General features: G+C 39.5%; 1 protein-coding gene and 1 long non-coding RNA gene across 4 annotated transcripts in view; one reads left to right on the top strand and one right to left on the bottom strand.

The window, feature by feature from the left end:
* Positions 1 to 13,479, top strand: part of ITGA2 (integrin subunit alpha 2) — a 145,272-nt gene extending 131,793 nt beyond the window's left edge. For all 3 annotated transcript variants that reach the window (XM_033931502.1, XM_033931512.1, XM_033931519.1), the window contains 3 exons: positions 2,278 to 2,367; positions 9,108 to 9,224; positions 12,749 to 13,479. In XM_033931502.1, the coding sequence (XP_033787393.1) occupies positions 2,278 to 2,367; positions 9,108 to 9,224; positions 12,749 to 12,826 (285 nt within the window). In that variant the 3' untranslated portion in view covers positions 12,827 to 13,479. The remainder of the gene's footprint in view (positions 1 to 2,277; positions 2,368 to 9,107; positions 9,225 to 12,748) is intronic.
* Positions 13,480 to 13,622: 143 nt separating this feature from the next.
* LOC117354288 overlaps positions 13,623 to 20,749 on the bottom strand; it is a 48,890-nt gene continuing 41,763 nt past the window's right edge. Inside the window, exon 3 of the long non-coding RNA XR_004538169.1 lies at positions 13,623 to 14,338. This is a non-coding gene — a long non-coding RNA (uncharacterized LOC117354288). The remainder of the gene's footprint in view (positions 14,339 to 20,749) is intronic.

Below are 20,749 nucleotides of genomic sequence, written 5' to 3'. Positions count from 1 at the left end.
CTTCCAGTCCCTAACCTCAACTTAACGAATTTTAATTTTATTCCAAATTGTTTTCTAAAAAAAATTTTTCTCTTATAATTTATTCTAAAAATCTCAACTCTCTGAAAATCTCAGTTCTCTACATCGGTGCACTTTTTCTTAATAGGAGACTTAATTAAACATCCAACGTCCAGTGTCTATTAAAGTAACTTAGCTTTCAAGTAGTAACACTCCAGCAAACTGCTTCAGACCATGCCAACGTGGCCAGCGTTTCGTGGTAATTTATTTAAACCCACTGCTTCAGGGCCAGTTAGTCTAGCATGCTCCTAGATTATAATGACACGGATCTAGTCTAGCATGCTAGACTAACTGGCCCTGAAGCAGTGGGTTTAAATAAATTACCACGAAACGCTGGCCACGTTGGCATGGTCTGAAGCAGTTTGCTGGAGTGTTACTACTTGAAAGCTAAGTTACTTTAATAGACACTGGACGTTGAATGTTTAATTAAGTCTCCTATTAAGAAAAAGTGCACCGATGTAGAGAACTGAGATTTTCAGAGAGTTGAGATTTTTAGAATAAATTATAAGAGAAAAAATTTTTTTAGAAAACAATTTGGAATAAAATTAAAATTCGTTAAGTTGAGGTTAGGGACTGGAAGGCTGCCGATGATTAGAGCTAAAGAGCCAGGAATGTACGCAGACTTGTAAGGTCAGAGTCTATGACTTGCGTAGGCTCGTTGACTGAGGCCCTTCCAGTTAGTCATGGATATCCGTTGCACTTCTTCATATCTTGTGGGAAATTAGTGATCTCTATTATTGTTAGTATTATTCCCACGTAGGGATTTGAGTTTAGTGTGTTTACTGATTTATTAATGTCTCAAATTCCAGAAGTTGTTGCAAGGTGCCCGACCATATCACAAAAATGTCGTCAATAAAACGCCACCATTTAATTATGTATTGAAACTCAGATAGTGTGTAGATAAATGATTCCTCAAACCATGACATGTAAAGATTGGCTATAGTGGGTGCAAATGATGCACCCATTGCTATCCCCGAAAGTTGTTTATAAAATTCTCCATTAAAGATAAAGTAGTTATTTTTCAGAGCAATAGCGCTTAGTTCTTTTAGAAAATGCGTGTAGTTGCTATCACTATCAGGTTGAGAATTCCACAAAGTCTCAAGTACAGCAAGAGCTTCCTCCTGCGGGATGTTTGTATATAACGAACAGACATCAAATGTAGCCAATATACAGTTCATGGGAGTTTCCAGTCTCAGATCATCTAGCATCTTTAAAAAATGGGTAGAGTCCTGTTTATAAGATTTGATATTTTTCAAAAAACCTTGAAGTTTTTTGTCAATATATTTACTTGTTCTTTCTAACAATGAATCACGGGCCGATACAATGGGGCGACCAGGAGGTCGCTGGGCATTCTTATGAACCTTCGGCAGAAGGTAAAAAATAGGTACCTTGAAATGTTGAGGGGTAAGAAAACTAAACTCTTTTTTTGTTAAAAAACTTTGTTTCACTGCCTCGGAACTAATCTCTGCGACTAATGCAAAAATTTCTAAAGAGGATTGGCACAGGATTGGCACACTGCTTATGACATTGCTTTTCCCGGCACATGCACACATTTACGCCTCTGTATATTGAAGAGCCTAACAAGTAGTCTAGTCTAGTCTTCGGTTTATATACCGGGTCATCTCCTAACAAAGCTCGACTCGGTTCACAAATAATTAAGACCAGAATATATAAAAGAATACAAAGCTGAGAAAGTGAATGTGAAAATGCTATCAATTTGTCACTTCAGTAGGTAATGACGAAAAAACAGGGGAAAACAATACCACAAATACAAATATGCAGGAACCAGAGTGGAATTGTCCAGATAGGAATGATGGGCAACAAAAGTGTCCTCCAGTCCGTCTGGTAATATGACGATCTTTATTGTTCAAACATCAAAACGATACATTCACCAACTCAATGACAATAAAGATCGTCATATTACCAGACGGATTGGAGGACACTTTTGTTGCCCATCATTCCTATCTGGACAATTCCACTCTGGTTCCTGCAATTCAGTAGGTAAACCATTAAGATATTGTGTGAACAACAAAGTTTTAAGGGTTTAACAAAATTGTTGTAGCTGACCTATTCACAGGAAATGAAGCCTGTGATTTTAGTTGTAGTGTCTTTAAATATGGGGTTCATTTGGTTAAGAAAATGGCAAAATGTCCTGGGAACAAACAATTTGTTGAGTACCTGTGGATGGCAGTCTAATCTCCCTGTTCATTTTTATTGCAGTCGACTTTCCAGGCGTTGCAGTTGGTGGCCAGTGCAGAAATAGATACATTGAACCCAGAAATCTTTGTGATTGATAATAATAAACTAAATGTGAGTACCGCAAGTAATCTTCAGTGACAAAAGACATGAGGTATTGGAAACGTGTGTTAATGAGACCTTTCATTCCTTATTCTTTTTTACTATCACAGTGTTTTAAAATGCTGGAAGACAAACTTACCAAAATTGAACAGATTTTGGCTAGATGTGAATATTTCAATTTCACAGTGAAACTTCTCTGTCAATTTCCAAAGATCTCTAATTAGTACAGCAAAGACTTACATAATATGAAAGAAACTAGAGAGTCTTGCTAATATTTATCCTGGTTATTCTCACCTTGGTCCAGATTCTCAAAAATAAAATCGGCATTTAACGCAGTCGCTAAACTGGTTTCTGACGGTTTAGCCTGCCTGCATGCATTTTAGCGGTGAATTGTCAAAACGGCTTATGGCGGTCTTTTGGGAGTTTTCTAGCAGTCTCTGACACTGCCATGCAAATAGGCTCATCAGTATTCAAATGAGCACTCCGGTGGATTCTTAAACATAGCTGAGCCAATCTCCAAGAGCGGCGTTGGCTTTTGGTGACAAAAATCAGCGACTGGTCCGGGGGTGCCGGTACAGTGACAGCACTGTGAATAACAGATCTCTGGCATGTGTTTTGGGAAAAAAAAAATCCCAAATTGAAATTCTGCAGATGCTCTCTCTCCTGCCGTGTCACCGCCAACCAACACCCCCTCCCCCCAGCCCAATTCCCCTCGGCAGCAGGAGAGTTGCCCATGCTCTCCCGCCCAACCTGCATCGATTTTTCAGCACCATATATAGAATATATCCCTATACAGGTTATATGCTAACCTTTTAGAAGACCACTTAGGATCATATTCTTTATGTGATGCCCCCCCAAATCTGCACACTTTATATCTCACTAATCATTAGTACATTGCATAACTTTTAGGCACACCCATTTAGTTCAAGGAAAACCAGATCTATATACCTGCACATAACTTGTGGGCATATTCTATAGCAGTGCACATACATTTTAGGAATGCCAACCATTCACCCATGTTCCTCCCCTGGTCATGCCTCCTTTTCAGATTCATGTACCAGGACTGGCATGCAGCACTTTATAGAATGCATCGACCATGTTGCGTGCATAACTTTTAATTCCTGCCAATTAGTATTAATCATAAGATGTTAATACAAATTATCAGTGCCAATTAGGCTCGTTACACAATTAAGTTGTGCATGCAGATCGACTGTGTACCAATTTGTGTGCACAATGTAAGGCACCATATACAGAATTTGGTGTTAATGCCCAACTGGCACATATTTATGTGACTGTTACATTCACGCATATAAGTGCAGGTATTCTACATTATATTATTGTGCAAACAATGCACATTTTGGTGCTATGATTATAGGATTAGGGAGTAATTTTTTTCTAGATGGGGTTTTCTGTGCATGTAGAGGCTTTATGTGAACATTTGTGATACAAGCTATTCTAGTTCCCTTTGTTTGGTTTATTTATTCAAATCTCTTTTTAATTCTTAAGAGAAATTGGTTCCAAATAATTGTATGTCTACCAACTTAATGTACAGTATGTTTTTCCCTGTCAGTTCTATAAATGCACCTATTTGCAGCCAGTTCTATATAGAAGAGTAAATGTCTCCTCATACTTACAGAATACTGGCATAACTGGGTAATATATGCATGTATGTTTTAAGTATAGTTACTTACAGTAGCCACAGAACTGGTGTAAATGCTGGCACTCAACATGAGGAGACATGCGTGTAACTTATAATATTCTATCATTTACGAGTGTGCATAAGTATGTTTCCCACCCCTGCTCCACCAAAACTGCCTATTTTTAACCCCTACCGGCAAAGTACATGCCATCCAAGATAGCACACACTTAAAGAATGGCATGTATCTGGATTATTGTCGTTTATGCCCACTTGTATTGAGATTTATGCCCAAATCTATGCAACTCCTTAGATAATTACCCCCCATTGCTTGTATAGCTTGCCCTGCATGCACTGATGGGAAATTTTTAATACATGTTATTTTTACAGATCTAGCCAACTGCTGAACAGATGGTAAAAATCATGCCAGCACTTGGGATGGCTGAACTAACTTTTCCTGTAGTGTCTTTATATAACTATTTAGATTTAAAAACCTACTAGCTCCCCCTGCTAGGCTCAGTAGACATAACAATGAAATCATTTGGAGGTCTTATCAAAGAAGTACATCTTTGTGATATCCTTATAGTATATATATTAGAAATAGAGATCAGGAACAAATTAGTCCTATTAAAAAGGTGTTTCGTACTGTGAATGCTGACTGTTTTTTCAGTGCATTCAGTATAGCACACTACCTTATCATAGATGGTATAAACAGACTTATACAAATATATTTCTTGATGCTGAATATTGTTTATTAAAGCCAAAATCATATTTATAATATAGCTCAGACCTACTTAAGGACTTCTGACATTTGATTTCTATAGGGAAAAAAAACCTAGAGTGAATTGTATCTACCTACAGAAAAAGAGTCCAGTCATGGTACATGGGCTTATCGTGCCACTGGGGCTTGTGCACATCTACCAGCAAGGCCTCCCAAGGTGGACAGGTTTCAGTGGAGATGTCAGACTAAAGATGCACCACCCATCTGGGCAGCAGTAGATGGGTAGTGTTGGAGGCGGAGGATCGTGTTTGATGCGACAACGGCAACAGCATCAAATTTATACTGTGCAGAAGAAAGTCCTGATAATCTACTTCCGTATTCTGCCATGAAAACTTGATGATGTTCATCAAGTCGCTAGGACTCGAATACAAGCCAACAGCATCTAGCAACATAGAAAAAGAACATGAAAACAAAAAAAGTGACATAATCATATATAAATTAATTTCCGACACAGATTTTCTGTATAGACCCGCAAACTTTGTTGAGCCGCAGCACATTAAACATAGTGGCCGCTGCTCGAGACACCTGGAAATGCGTGGATGTCACCGTGATAACATCACGTGTATGTGTGACATCATCACGTCGATGTCTGCACATGCGTGAAGGCCCTCCAGATGGGCCCTGAGCCGCCAGTGGGGGTGCCAACAGGGAAGAGGGCCAGAGAGAAGGAGAGGCGCTGGCGTGGCTGATTGCCTACTGGATGTGCCTCTCACCACAAGAGGCATGTCCTGTAGGCAGTCAGCTGGTGCCAGTGCCTCTCCTCCTCCCCAGTGTGTTGCAGCACACCTGAAATTTCAGGAGGCACACAGTTTGTGATACACTGGTATAGATTGTTCATAGATTACAATATAGATCTAGGGCTGGATATTCAATAGCTTTATTTGTTCAATGGTGGCCATTATTATATAAGTGTCATATCTATGCATTTTCAGAGGCACTATTTGAGCGGTGCTGATTAAAATTCTTACAGACTACACTGAAACAAAGAAACATAGAAACATGATGGCAGATAAAGGCCAAATGGCCCATCTAGTCTGCCCATCCGCATTAATCATTATCTCTTTCTCTCTCCGAGAGATCCCACATGCCTATCCCAAGCCCTTTTGAATTCAGACACAGTCTCTGTCTCCACCACCTCTTCTGGGAGACTGTTCCTTGCATCTACCACCCTTTCTGTAAAAAATGTATTTCCTTAGATTACTCCGGAGCCTATCACCCCTTAACTTCATCCTATGCCTTCTCATTGCAGAGTTTCCTTTCAAATTAAAGAGACTCGACTTATGCACATTTACATTATATAGGTATTTAAACATCTCTATCATATCTCCCCTCTCCCGCCTTTTCTCCAAAGTATATAGATTAAGATCTTTAAGTTTGTCCCCATACGCCTTATGATGAAGACCACATACCATTTTAGTAGCCTTCCTCTGGACTGACTCCATCCTTTTTATATCTTTTTGAAGGTGGGGCCTCCAGAATTGTATACAATATTCTAAATGAGATCTCACCAAAGTCTTATATAGGGGCATCAATACCTCCTTTTTCCTACTAGCCATACCTCTTCTTATGCAACTCCAGAAATAACAGGATGGACAAAGCCACAGGAATGGTATAGCTTGAGCATGGTGTACAAGCCCCAGTGGAATATTGCTACACTTTGGGAGACCTGGATTGGCCACCCTGAGAACGGGCTACTGGGCTTGATGGACTACTGCTCTGACTCAGTAAAGCCATTCTTATGGTGCAGACAGAACCTTAAAAAAGTAGAACCTTATAATTGTAAGGCAGGGGTTCTTAACCCAGTCCTCAGGACATACTTAGACAGTCAGGTTTTCAGGATACCCACAATGAATATGCATTGGAGAGATTTGCATTCAATATAGATAATGCACTCAAATTTATCTCATGCATATTTATTGTGGGTATCCTAAAAACCTGTCTGGTTAGGTGTGTTCCTAGGACTGGGATGAGATCCTCTGTTCTAATGTGATAAAACGGTATGCATCCTAGACTGGAAGAACAGATCAGTTAGGTTCCCAATGCTTTAGGCCAGGGGTAGGGAACTCTGGTCCTCGAGAGCAATATTCTAGTTGGGTTTTCAGGATTTCCCCAATGAATATGCATGAGATCTATGTGCAGGCACTGCTTTCAATGCTTATTCATGGGGGAAATCCTAAAAACCTGACTGGAATATGGCTCTCGAGGACCGGAGTTCCCTACCCCTGCTCTAGACTTTGGACCTTCTCCTAGTAGAATATGATTCAGCTTTTCCTTCCTAGGGCAGGAGTCTGTTGGATGCTTCCTCTATAAAAGAGGATTCAGCCTCTCATTCCCAGGGCTTTGATCATTTGTTCTTCTCTTTTGATAGAGTAGGATTCTTCTTTTCACTCCCAGGGCAACAGTCTATGTGCTGCTTCTCTTAGTAAAGTGTTACACACTCTTCCAGGACATTAGTTTGAGGATTGTTTCTCTTGGTCACATAGGTTTCCTTCAGAACTTCTGGTAAGAAAGAGATGACTGTTTATGCTCCCAGGATTCCTTCCTCCAGTGATCCTCTAGTTGAGTGGGAGTGAGATCTGCAGTAGTCAGGAAAGGTCTAGTCAGTGTCCTTATCCTAGACTGATTTCGCTCTTCTTCTATCAAGGACCTGTTTCGTCCCTCCTCCGCTAATTTTGGATTAGACTGGGAAAGCAGCTCAGAGGAAATGCAGATGACCCAGTTCAATCTGGAACACAAGTCCTTGCAGCATTCCCTGTGGCTGAAGGGAAAGAAAATGACTCCTCTGGGCTATCTAGATTTGGACACCCCAAGCAACCACTCCATAGAACCTCCAGTACTGACCAGAGATGCTCCAATATTGAGGAAATCTTCCCCCTATGGACCATTAATATTTACCAGGCCTTAGGGAGGCAGCCATTAGCATCATTCTTATCTCATTGCCATCTTCCAAAATGGCAGAAAGCACAAATAAGGAGATGCTTCCCTTATTTTGCAGCTAGACCCCTAGTTGTGTGTTTCAATGTATAGTTAGGAGTCTAATGCTGCAATTTTGAATGATAGCAATAATATGAAGAGGATATTACTGAACATGTTTCTAGGACCAGATAAATATTATTGGTCTTTCTAGGGTGGACAAGGGAAGGAGAGAGTACTGTAACAAAGGAGGCTTTTTATTTGAGGATGCCCCTGTGCAAGATGCCTAGTCATGCCTAAGTTAGATGTGCCCCAATCTGTAGTATCTGAGCCAAAGGTACCCTGGACCAGATTACCCTTGGCAGAGAGTCTATTTCTCTCTCTCTCTCTCTCTCTCTCTATTAGTAATAAGACCCCTAGTTTTGCATCAATGCACCACTAGGGGTCATATGCTGCCATTTTACAAAATGGCAGCACTGAAATCAACAGTGAGTGAGCACTTCTCTTGCATCTCAAGTCCAGAGAGGAGGTTGTTGTTGTTGGTGTTGGTGGTGGTGGTGGGGGGAGTTCCAAGCCAACCGAAAAACCAAGGAATGCTTGTGGGTTTAGAGTTGGGGTTCTGGTAGTCCGTGGCTCCACTAGGCCACCTAAGATTTTTTTAATGGGCTTTTGTCTTTGTTCCTATTAGCATTAGTCGCTCAGTACTCATGATTGACAGGAAGGTAGGCACCTTTTATCTGATGACCTAAATAATGAATATGTTACTACAGCTGTGTGGTTGTTTTTTTGTTGGTACACACTTTTTAACAGTTCAGTAATTTGCATGCCATTCATTTACTATGTTGGGAGTAAATGTTTCCATTAGAACACTGCACATGATAGCTTATTACATTTGTTTCTTGGTCATCGAGGGTCAGATTCTACAAATAGTGCCCGTATTGGCGGCCACTTATAAAAATGGCTGTTGATCGCATGTCGATCACAGAATGGAGCCATATGTAGAATCGCAGTTACCTCAAACGTAGGCCAGTGTTTTTGAGGCCTATATTTCTGGCACATATGTTTGACGTGAATCGTATCTATGGAGGCGCCTAAGGTCATTTCCAGTGTTTGCTACACCTATTTTGACCTTAGGCATTCTAAGACGCTCCTGTAAACTCAATCTAGAATCCAGTTTTGTAGGTATCTCTAGGTGCCTACATTTTTGTTTTTAAATAATTTTAAAAATCACTTTCAAATGGCTTTGCTACTTAAATTACCGGTGCCTAACTTAAAGTGCCATTTATAGCATAGAGGCCTAAATGTAATTGTTTCTTACCAAATAACCCATGTACAGGTCCATACTGATTGGCTGCTTGAGCAAATGTATTCCATGGTGCATATTTCCTATGCAGGCTTAATGGAAGGTTTGTGCTTTTGCAGATTCCACTTGCAATATTAAAACCTGATGGAAAATCAGAGGTGCCTATAGGTATTCTGATTGGAAGTGTCATAGCTGGGCTGCTTTTGCTGGCTGCACTGATTGCTCTCTTGTGGAAGGTAAGTGCATAACTGTTTGCATGTGTTCAAAAACATATCGCCAAGCTAATAGCACAGTGACAGTGATGCATGCTGGCACGCAGAGGGAACTGGTTTGGATTCCTGAGCCTGGCTTCTGCTTCTCAGGCAAACCAGGGATGGGAATGTTGTTGACGCAACAGTTCCAGACTTTCTTGAATAACAGGGGTGTCCAACCTGCGGCCCTAGGGCCGCATGCAGCCCCATGAAGTATTTTGTGCTGCCCTGGTCGAGGGTTATGCAGTGTTTTCCTCTGCTGCCCCCGGGTGTTTACCGTCTTGCCGGCTCCCTCCTGTGTCTTGCTGCAGCGTTTGCACATTTGTACGGCCGCAGAAACATTTTTTTCAGCCAGTGCGGCCCAGTGAAGCCAAAAGGTTGGACACCCCTGTTGTACAAGGTTGTTAGATAATAGTGACACCAAGTTGTGGGACTCACTAGCCTGTGGTAGAGAACTATTCTCATGGACAGTTCAATGCCATGCTAATCTCTGATTGGAAATATTTATTTATTTATATAGCAATTTATATACCACATAAAACTATGCGGTTTCCATATGACAAAATATGTATCTAAATTCTCCAGTATAAGCGCTGGAAAAAACTCATAGCTTACACCCTTATTTATGTACTGTGTATTCAGTACTGATAAACATATATATATATTTATTGGGGAAATGCCTCAGAAGCTGCGGTCAATCAATGGAAGCTATGGAAGGGAGCGTAAATAGCTCATTAGCTCCCCTCAATAAAATTCTATCATAGGCAAAAACCTCGTTAGAGTAATTTAAATAGGATAAATAAATAATTATCATTCAAAAAATGCAAGCATCACTTAGCTTTAGCTTTCGGATCTCAACATGACAGGATGCAAGCAATGAAAGACTGTCATTATCTGAAATCTATTTAGGCTCTCTTCCATAGCTCCGGAGCATTGATTGCCCGCAGCTTCTGAGGCATTTCCCCAATAAATATATATATGTTTATCAGTACTGAATACACAGCACATAAATAAGGGTGTAAGCTATGAGTTTTTTCCAGCGCTTATACTGGAGAATTTAGATACATATTTTTTGATTATTGTTCTCCAGTTCCTCTTGTATTTTCATTTTGTTTCCATATGACATACATAGAATCTTGTTTCCCTCCGATTATCACGTATAACATAGACATATCAAGACAACATCGTTAATCATCCCTGTTATAATAGGGATAGAGCACATGCATATTATTCTGAGACCTTTAGTCGCTAAACATTTAATACAAACAAGGACAAACAAAAATTTCCTATCCCCAATGAAAAATAATACTATATCAGTACAGATATTTATTCCTAATATTTTCCATTTCATATTTATAATCTTCCAATGTAAAACATCATTGTCTACATTAGAACCTGACTGTCTCCATGTTCTTTCTGCACAATAACACATATCAGTTTAAGATTTGGTTGCACAAAAGATGTCAAATGCATTATCAGTAATGATATCCATATTTAAGATGATAATAAGTCTAAGAGACCTTGACCAAGCCTGTTTTTCAATTTGTGTTTATCATTTTCCAGTTTGTGTCTGTCATTTTCCAATTTGTTATGTAACAGCATCACAATGCAACAAAAGTAGAAGAGGAACGCCATAAATAGGAAGGCGGCCTAAAATTACTTGATCTAACACAATGGGCTCCTTTTACTAAGCTGCGCTAGCGGTTTTAGCACGTGCTTAGTGCACGCTACATTGCCGGTCACGCAACATGCTAACGCCTACATAGAGCTGGCGTTAGTATTTCCCGCATAGCGCGGGGGTTAGCACACTCTAATCTTCAGCGCGTGCTAAAAACACTAGCGCACCTTAGTAAAAGAAGCCTAATGGTTCTTAACCCACCTAGCCAGTCAGGTTTTCTGTATACTCACAATGAACAAGTCATGAAACAAAAACTTCATAATAAATCAACATATCAATGTGTTAGCTTAAGCTCAGAGACCCGGAGACTCTATGAGATGAATATCTCAAATTGAAGTCTCCCCAACCAATCATTGCATATTTGCTGTGAAAAATCACAAAATTCAAAAAACTTACCTTAAATTCTCAAGTTTTGTGGGGTTCTAACATGGGCCATGTTTCGTCTCTGTCCAAGGGAAACCTAAACGCAGAGTTCATATAGAGAAACTTGGTCCCTATGAGTCAAAATACAAAAATTGTTTATTGTTTATTCAGATTTTTGATTAAACGCTTTTTTGAAACTACAAAGCGTTGAACAAGATTTAAAATTAACATTTAAACAAAAATTTAACAAGTAAAACATACATTTCTATAATAAAAACTACAAGACTGACAACAATTACATACTAGGTAAAAACGGACCGAAAGTCCCCTAAACACGAATAGGAAGAGGGGGAGAAATACAATCGATATAGAAAATGTGAGAAACATTTAAGGTAAACACAAAAGGGGATTGGGGAAATAAATGTAAAAAACAAGATTAGGTTAATTACTAAAATATAATTGATCAATTAAAAGCATCTTTAAAAAGAAAGCACTTTAAATTGCTTTTAAAATTTTTTTAGTTTTTTTCCATCCTTCATAAGCACTATTACAAAACTTGTGAGAGGGTACCTGTACACTTCCATAGAAATTTTCAGTCCTCAGGCACACTAACAAACCTGTGTGTTTATTCACTGCGAACACGGCAGAGTCTACTTAAATCAAATGAAAACCAGCACCATGTATGTCTCCCATAAAATGAATATGCAAGAGATAGATCTGCATACAGTTGAGGCAAGTGCATGAAAATTGATCTCATGCCTATTCGTTGTAGATTTTTTTAAGACCTGACTGGCTGGATGTCCCAAGGACTGGGTTTAAGCTCCTGATCTAACATGATGAGGGAGTGATCCGTAAAGCCCATGATCATAAATTACTTCAATAAACACAATACAGAACTTACCAGTGCAGGGAACCAAATAGGCAGGGCTAATTATCCTGCAATTAGAAATTCATTAGATGTTAATGTGTAAATAACCATATTAATTGCTACATTAATATCTAAACCACCTTAGTAAATAGGGTGGTCCATATGGAAAGTTTGATCTGTAATGGATAATTTATATATATGAGGGTGTGCTGAAATGTTCTCAGCCCAACCAACCAACTTCCTAAATTTTGAGCGCTATTGTGCCACTGTAGGTGAAAAGTGCTAATTTGTAGAAATGAAATTCTATGTTTTGACATTGTTTCACATCATTGATTGAGCCATATCCATGTCATTCTCGTCTTGGCTGGCCTGAGAACTTTTCAGCACCCCCTCGTATGTTAGTTTAAGACTTGGAATCAGTTGAAACTGTTGTTTGCAAGTGGTAATACCAAATTAAATACACATACGATTATCTATGATATGTAGGACTGAGCAAACTTCAGATCTAACTCTATATCCCAAGAAACACAATCATTTGCAGAAAGTAAAAGTAACACAGCCTATTCAATGTCTGTTAACCAATTACTTTGCTCTTTGTAGTTTGGATTTTTTAAGAGGAAATATGAAAAATTGATGAAGAATGAGGAAGAAAATGGAGAGAATACAGTGCTAAATTGACCTGCATCTGGAACCTGTTAAGTTGACACCTCACCGAGTGCTTAGACAGCTGATATTACTTTTGAACTTTTCTTGAAACTTTTATATTTTTTATGGGGGAAAATGTTTATAATTTCTATTGTCTTCAGAAGAAAAACTGCTGGTCAGTGCTTTTTTATTTGCAGTGGTTCATTGTGTATATTTGGATGCCTTCATGAAGCAAGAGTTGCTGCTAGCAGGTCTGGAGAACACACTCTTAATAATAATTATAGAACTTGTGGATGAAAATTAGGAAACCCTGCCTTCTACTTCCAGAGGCTTAACAGAAACACACACAGTTCCTCATAATAGAACAGAATAGGGCAAGTTCATTCATCCTTTATTCAAGAGAGAACCATTAAAATGTGTAGAAAGGATTTTGCAATACTTCTTTTCATATTGTAACAATATATCCTGTTTACCTTCCAGACATTTTTACTTAATATGTTCCATAAAAAACATAACAGTGATATAAGACAAGGACATGTCTTTGAGCTTGAACATACAAGTAAGAGTCTATTTAAATTAGACAAAGAAGAAACAATTTTCAGTTGTGCCGATATTTCCTGGATATGCTCACACAGCTTAAACAATTTTATGTTTATTTTTGGGCTGTGAGTTCATTGCACTGTCTCCTGTCTCCAAACATCTCTTCTGCTCTCTTACACTCCCATTCTCTGTTTTTAGCATAATCCAGCATCTTTGTCTCCATCCGTAATTCAACTTCACCCTCACTTGCTAGTCTGTCTTAAAGATGGTCTTCTGTTGGTTCTCTGCTTGCAACCTGGTTTGAAGCTTTCCCTTTGACCTGACTCACCCATGCAGAAACAGGAAGTGATGTCAGAGAAGGTAGGACAGGCCAGAGGGAAAACTTTGGAAGGAGGGTAAAGGTGATGGGATTTGATATACTGCCTTTCTATGGTTACAATCAAGCAATTTACATATTATATACAGGTACTTATTTTGTACATGGGGCAATGAAGGGTAAAGTAGCTTGTTCAGTGAAAAATAAATAAATAAATACCTTCAATGGGTGATTGATCATGATTACAAATATTAATTCAAATGCAGTCCTAGTTTATTTGTTCAAAAAGTCTAGAAATAATAATCTGTGCACACTACATGAGAACAGTCCCCTGTGATAAATTCTAGCAAGCTGCAACCTCAGTAAAGGCAACAAGCATCTTCTGTTATGGAGGTCCACACACTGAGATCACATGTTCTTTCTCCAGAGAAGTTTTCAGAACTGGAAAGCAGCGTGTTGTCAAACCGTAGAGATATGGAAACTGAGTTACCCTCCAAGGCATTGGCCATTCTATGGCACGGTTCCTGTGAACACTCTTTCAGTCATCAAAATTCATGAAATGCATCAGATTTGGGTCAAAAATACAAGCACATAAAATGTAGGTAGTCTGTTGTTTAAATCTTGGTGGCAAAGACTGATCTTTCGTGTAGCTTCGATTTAATTTTGCTGCTAATGGCAAGGAACATATCCTGAGGGGGGGGGGGGAGGAGAGAGAGAAAGAGAGAGTCTGTCTGACATTCTGAAACTTGTGATGCGATACCTTCACTCCATATCTTCAAATTCATCAGCTGTATGCCTTATAAATTAAAATAATAATAATAATTTATATTCTGCATATCCTACAATTCTATGTGGATTAAAAATTATTCAGGTATTCAAGCATTTTTCCCTAATGGTCTTGGTGGGCTCCCACTCTAACTAATGTACTGGGACAATGGGGATTAAATGATTTGCCCAGGGTCACAAGGAGCAGTGTGGGATTTGAACCCACAACCTCAGGGTGCCAAGGCTGTAGCTCTAACCACTGCACCACACACTTCCACCCACTCTGAATCATATAAAAGTTAGTACAGTGGAACCTTGGTTTACGAGCATAATTCGTTCCAGAAGCATGCTCGTAAACCAAATTGCTCGTATATCAAAGCAAGTTTCCGCAGGCGCGGCCTGGGCTGGGTGGTGCGTCGGAGATCCTCCTTCTTCTGGTCTGGGCTGGGCTGGACTGGCTTTGAGCATTTGCGCATGCTCAAAGCCTTCTGGTCTCGCTCTCAATCTCTGAGAGAGCAAGACCAGAAGGCTTTGAGCATGCGCAAATGCTCAAAGCCAGTCCAGCCCAGCCCAGACCAGAAGAAGGAGGATCTCCGATGCACTGCCCAGCCCAGGCCGCGCCAGAACAGGGAGGATCTTCGTGCACCGGCACTGGTGCCAAGTCGGGCAAAGGGTGTCATTGACTGCTCGGGGGGGGCAAGTAGGATTGCGGTGGAGGGGGGATGCCAGATCACTGGGGGGGATGCCGGATCGCGGGGGAGGGGGGGTGCTCGTACAGCGAGGCAAGCTCTGTTTACGAGGCACCAAGTTTGCGAATGTTTTGCTCATCTTGCAAAACACTCGCAAACTGGTGCACTTGTAAACCGAGGTACCACAGTATATGCTTTTTTTTAACAAAACAGAATATATTAAGAATATTTCAATGATAACATAACAGCATTTCTATTCATGACCTGATTACAGTTGAATTACGTTATCATTTTCTTTCTCCATTTAGGGGGAAAGGAAAAGAAGGTACCAGGCCTTGAGGCAAAGTAAAATTAACAAAGAGAGGCACTGGAGATGTCACGTCCAATCTGTGGATACAGCCTTTATTTGCAGTTTGTATTAAAGTTTTATAACAAGTCTTAAAACAAGTAAGGTTCCAAAAAACAAACAATGAAGTCCCAACTAGGATCCGAGTTTTGGCGATACCATCGTCTTCCTCAGGGGACATTTTCGTACTTGCACGCACAGTTTACAGAGCTTTGCAAGTACGAAATTGTCCCCTGAGGAAGGCGATGGGATCGCCGAAACTCGGATCCTAGTCGGGACTTCGTTGTTTGTTTTTTGGAACCTTACATGTTTTAAGACTTGTTATGAAACTTTGATACAAACTGCAAATAAAGGCTCAGTGTCCACAGGTTGGAGGTGACATCTCCAGTGCCTCTCTTTGTTGATTTTGCTTTCTCCATTTAGCCCATTAAAGGAACAGTTCTACAACTGGGTACCTCCATTTAGGCATCCTGAAGACAAATGGTAAAAGCCTGTTCTATAGTAGAACCTGGTCCCCAGGTCCTGTTCTAGAATACTAGCAAAACCTAGTATTTATTTTAAAAAAATTCTTAACCACCTATTCCTAGGTGGTTTACAAAATACATTCATAAAATACGGACATGTACAGTAATTCTATACAAACAGGCAACAAAACTTAAGATTAACAGATTTTTCAAAGCTGCATTATGAAAGCATAAGAAAAAATGCTCTTTCTTTGGCAGGGGTGACACTATAGAATAACTTAACTGGACCATTGAAAGCTCTCTTTGATTTTCAAAAATTCAAGAAGACACTAAAGACTACCTTGTTTGTAGAAGCATTTTATTGATTGCCCAGTGAGACTTAATGAGGATGTTATTGATGACATGCAACCGTTTGCTTTATGTATCTGTTTCTCTGAATGTAATTATTGTTTATTGTCCACAAATTTCTGAGTGGTTGGTAAAGTGCCATTGTCTGTTTCAGGTACGAAAGGATGCCCTGATGGATGACCTTAAAGATTATACAAAACTTCACAGGCAGCCAATGAAGTTTTTTTAGCCAAGGTGAAATATAGTCAGACTTTCCAATGCCACAAATTAGATAAGCTAGGTCCTTGACTGGCATATAAATGATGGTCCAGAATGCCGCTGCATAAATGTGGGCACATGAATGTGGCAAGGATGCACATAACTTACAGTATTCTGTAAGTTATACGTGTAACTAGGAGACTTTGCCTTGCCTTGGCCATGCATATGTCCCCTTGTAGCTATGTGCTGTCTCACTTATGTAAGCCATTACAGAACAGCGCTTAGGCATCCTGCTGGCACTTTTGAAGGTGAGTGTACACTTCTGCATATAAGTGCTAGTATTCTATATGTTTGTACACCTAGATTATAGAATTTCCCTTTAAAGTTCTAACCCCACTTCAGTACTGGGAAAGTCTGTGATGGCATGATCTAAAAAGGAAATGCAGATTTTAGTTTAAGATCTAAAACAATGATATTGCTCCTGAAACCTTAACATGGTTTAAATTTTTCTATTATGATATCATGGCGATTATTTTAGAAGCTCTATTGTTGTTTTGGAAATCCAAAAACTGGCATTTAGATGCCCGCATTACATGTGTGTCCAAATCCCAATTTTACAAAGACAGGATATGGACATCTAGCACTGTAGTGTGTCCATATGACAAGGGGATTTGGTCTGCGTGTGGTTTGGGGGGACTAGAGAAGGAGAAGGGATGTCCAAATCTAAAAAGATGGATGGCTATATTTTGATCCGGTACTTGTCATATCCAGGTTACAAATAGCAAAAAAAAAAAGGAGCAAAAAACTTCAAAATCTAGCACAGCAAAGTAAAAAAATCAGAAAATATATAGGGTCAAATCAGTCTTTTATAAATATCAAAAACAAGTGGTCTCAGGTAGATATATTCATTTAGGAGCCACTGGACGTGATTCTATAAATGGTGCCGTAATTTTTTTTTTTTTTTTCATATATATTTTTATTGACTCTTTAAAATACTTAAACACAATAAACACAATATAATAATGTAACAAAAAAACCCATTACCTTACATAATAGTCCTAAGATGTCACACAATACTAAAGATAGCATCAAACATAATATCCACTTTTACTCACTAAAGTTTAATAAGCATTCCCATATTTTCTTAAATTTCCTCAAATTGCCACTCTTTATAGCATAAATTTTCTCATATTTACTATATAAGCACAGCAAATTCCACCAGATATTATAGTTTTATGTAGAAAAGCCTTTCCAGTTATATAAAATTGTTTTAACAGATATCATCAATAAATTCTTCAGTAGTTGTGCTTTATAACTATCAATACTAGGGGCTCCTTTTACTAAGGTATGCTAGCGTTTTTAGCGCACACAGGATTTTAGCGCGCAGTTAGAACTAACGCCAGCTCAATGCTGGTGTTAGCGTCTAGCGCGTGCAGCATTATAGCGCACGCTATTTCGCATGTTAATGCCTTAACGCAGCTTAGTAAAAAGAGCTCTAGATGTTAGACCAAATTCTCCCAATATGATTATTTGATAAGTTAAAGGTTCTGATAAGGAGAGTATAGATGAAAACGCTGACCATACTTTACTCCAGAATGTAGTTACAAAAGGACACTTAAATAACATGTATTCCAAAGTTCCCAAATCTCCCATGCATGTCCAGCATAACTTCCCTTTTAATACAGCTATCCTTGATAGCTTCGCAGGAGTCCACAAAACCTTAATTTGATTGACATGTGGTAGGTGATATTTTTAATGGTGCCTACTGATTTATAGAATCAGCCAATCTTCAAAACACTCCAAATATATTTTTCTTTATAACTATATTTTGGCCTCAGCCCCACCGCTGTTATAATCTTATAGCATGAAGAATTATGTGGACCTTCATCATTTTTAATAATTATTTTTCTTTTTATACCTTTTTATACCTTTTATTTCATAAATAAATATTTATATTTTTAAAGACTCCTTTCATAGCCACCTATCTTAACAGCTGATATGACCCGGGAGAGGTTGACCCGACATGTTTTGCACCATCATGCTTTTTCAAGGGTCCCCACAAAAAGTTAAGAGAGCAAGATTTATAGAATCAGGTCATTGTGTCTGACCTTGTATCTATGAGGAAAGATTTTTTTTTTTTTTTTGCTGAAACATGGTACTGTGTTGGGTTCTATATGATATAATAAACCTCAGTTTTGGACACTGCACCCAGGACGAAGAGTCATCCTCTTGGCCCTGCTTGTTTCTATTGTGTTTTCTTTTGCATGTAGGGTCATTGTTTTCTCCTTTTTTGTGTATATAAATTGAATGGCTCTGGACACATGTATAAATGTGTATGCTTGAAAAAGATCTCGTGTACTTATGCCTGCTTTATGTGTAAGTTGTTTTAGGGGTGTCTTTTGTGCAGTTCAGATACAAAGTAGTGACATACACGTGTATTTTATAAAGTTTGAGAAAACAACCTCATTTTCATCTTAGAGCAGGTGTAAATTTGTATGTGAGAATTTATATACAATTGAGGCTGATTCTTGGTGCCTATTTTATAAATCAATCAAAAACAGAAGCCAAAAGTTTCCATAAAACAAAAGCCAACAAAACACAGCAGAGGAGACACTCTATTAAACAATTGTGGATGATGACTCGACACATGTTTCTGTGGGAGTGCAGAAGAGCAGATGTGGGTCCTTTTCACAAAAGGGGCCACAGAGATGAAGCAGAAAACCTCAGGCCAGTAAGCCTCACTTCAACATTGCTGAAGGAAAGGATAGTGGGTTACAAGATGGTTTTACTAAAGGAAAATTGTGCCAAAGAAATCTGATTGAATTCTTTGGGTGACCAGAGAATTGGATCGATGATGTGCGCTAGATGTAATTTACTTAGATTTCGGCAAAGCCTTTGATATTCCTCATAGGAGGCTCTTGAATAAACTTGATAAGCTGAAGTTAGATAAGAAACTGGTTGACAGACAGATGCTAGAGGTTGATGGTTAATGGATTGGTGCTGGAGCCAATTATGTTCAATATGTTTGTGAACAAAATTGTCAAAGGATCAGAAGGTAAGGTTTGCCTTTTTCTGGATGATACCAAGATTTGTAACAGAGTGAACACCCCAGAGGGAGTGGAAAGGAAAACATGAAAAAGGATCTGCAAAAGTTAGAAGGATGGTTTAATGTTTGGCAACTAAAATTTAATACAAAGAAATGCAGAGTGATGCATTAGAGGAGTAGAAATCTGATGGAGCCAAATGTGCTACAAGGTGAGAGGCCGATATGCACAGATGGGGCGAGGGACCTTGGGGTGATAGTGTCTGAGGATCTGAAGATGATGAAATAGTGTGACAAGGATGCTGAGCTGTACAGAGAGAGAGGCATAACCAGCAGAAGAAAGCAGGTTCTGATGCCCCTGTACAGGTCATTGGTGAGGCCCCACTAGGAGTAGGAAACAGAGGTACCAGTGGTACCAGACTGCAAAAGGGGTTGAAAGGAAAGGGATTGGGACTTGTATACCATCTTTTTGTAATTTTACAACCACACTCAAAGCGGTTTACATAGAGGTACTTCAAGCATTTTCCCTGTCTGTCCCAGTGGTCACAAGGGCAGTGGAGTGGAGGATTAAGTGACTTGCGCAGGGTCACAAGGATCAGTGCAGGGTTTGAACCCACAACCTCAGGGTGCTAAGGCTGTAGCTCTAAGCACTGTGCCACACTCTCACATGTCATGAAGGCACAAGATATTTATTCACCACTGGAGATCTCACAATAAAAAGCCCAACATGGGCCGCATTTCATCCAAAGGGCTGCATCAGGGGCAAACGAGATAAAACTAAGCGCATAAAAATCTCTGAAGAATTCAAGCAGTACTTTGCAGTCACATACAGATGGCAGCATTCACTTAGTCTTAGAACAAGCAGCTGCAGCATCCACTTAGAAAAAGCTGCTTATTCTAAGTGAATGCTACCATCTATAGGCAACTACGAAGTACTGCTGTCTTTCTTGTGAGATCTGTGGTAAATAAAGATTTTGTACTTTCTTGACAAGCAACTTGCACCTTTTGACCCCTAAATTTGTTACCCGCTCCCTCTGTCCCACATTTCTGGAAGCACACAGCCCCCTTTTTGAACCCCATCCCTCCCTCCACCCGAGAAACATTCAGCCCCCTACCCCTTCCCAGACACCCTTCCCAGTCCCCTCCTCCAGATCCATACTCACTTCTCCCCACTCATGATAGACCTCTCAGGCATACCTAAAGTCCCTGGTGATCCAGTGGGGGTGATGAAGGCAGGAGTACACCCC

The sequence above is a fragment of the Geotrypetes seraphini genome, chromosome 1 (genome assembly GCF_902459505.1).
Source record: "Geotrypetes seraphini chromosome 1, aGeoSer1.1, whole genome shotgun sequence".
Lineage (NCBI taxonomy): Eukaryota > Metazoa > Chordata > Amphibia > Gymnophiona > Dermophiidae > Geotrypetes > Geotrypetes seraphini.
This window is presented reverse-complemented; position numbering and strand designations above follow the sequence as displayed.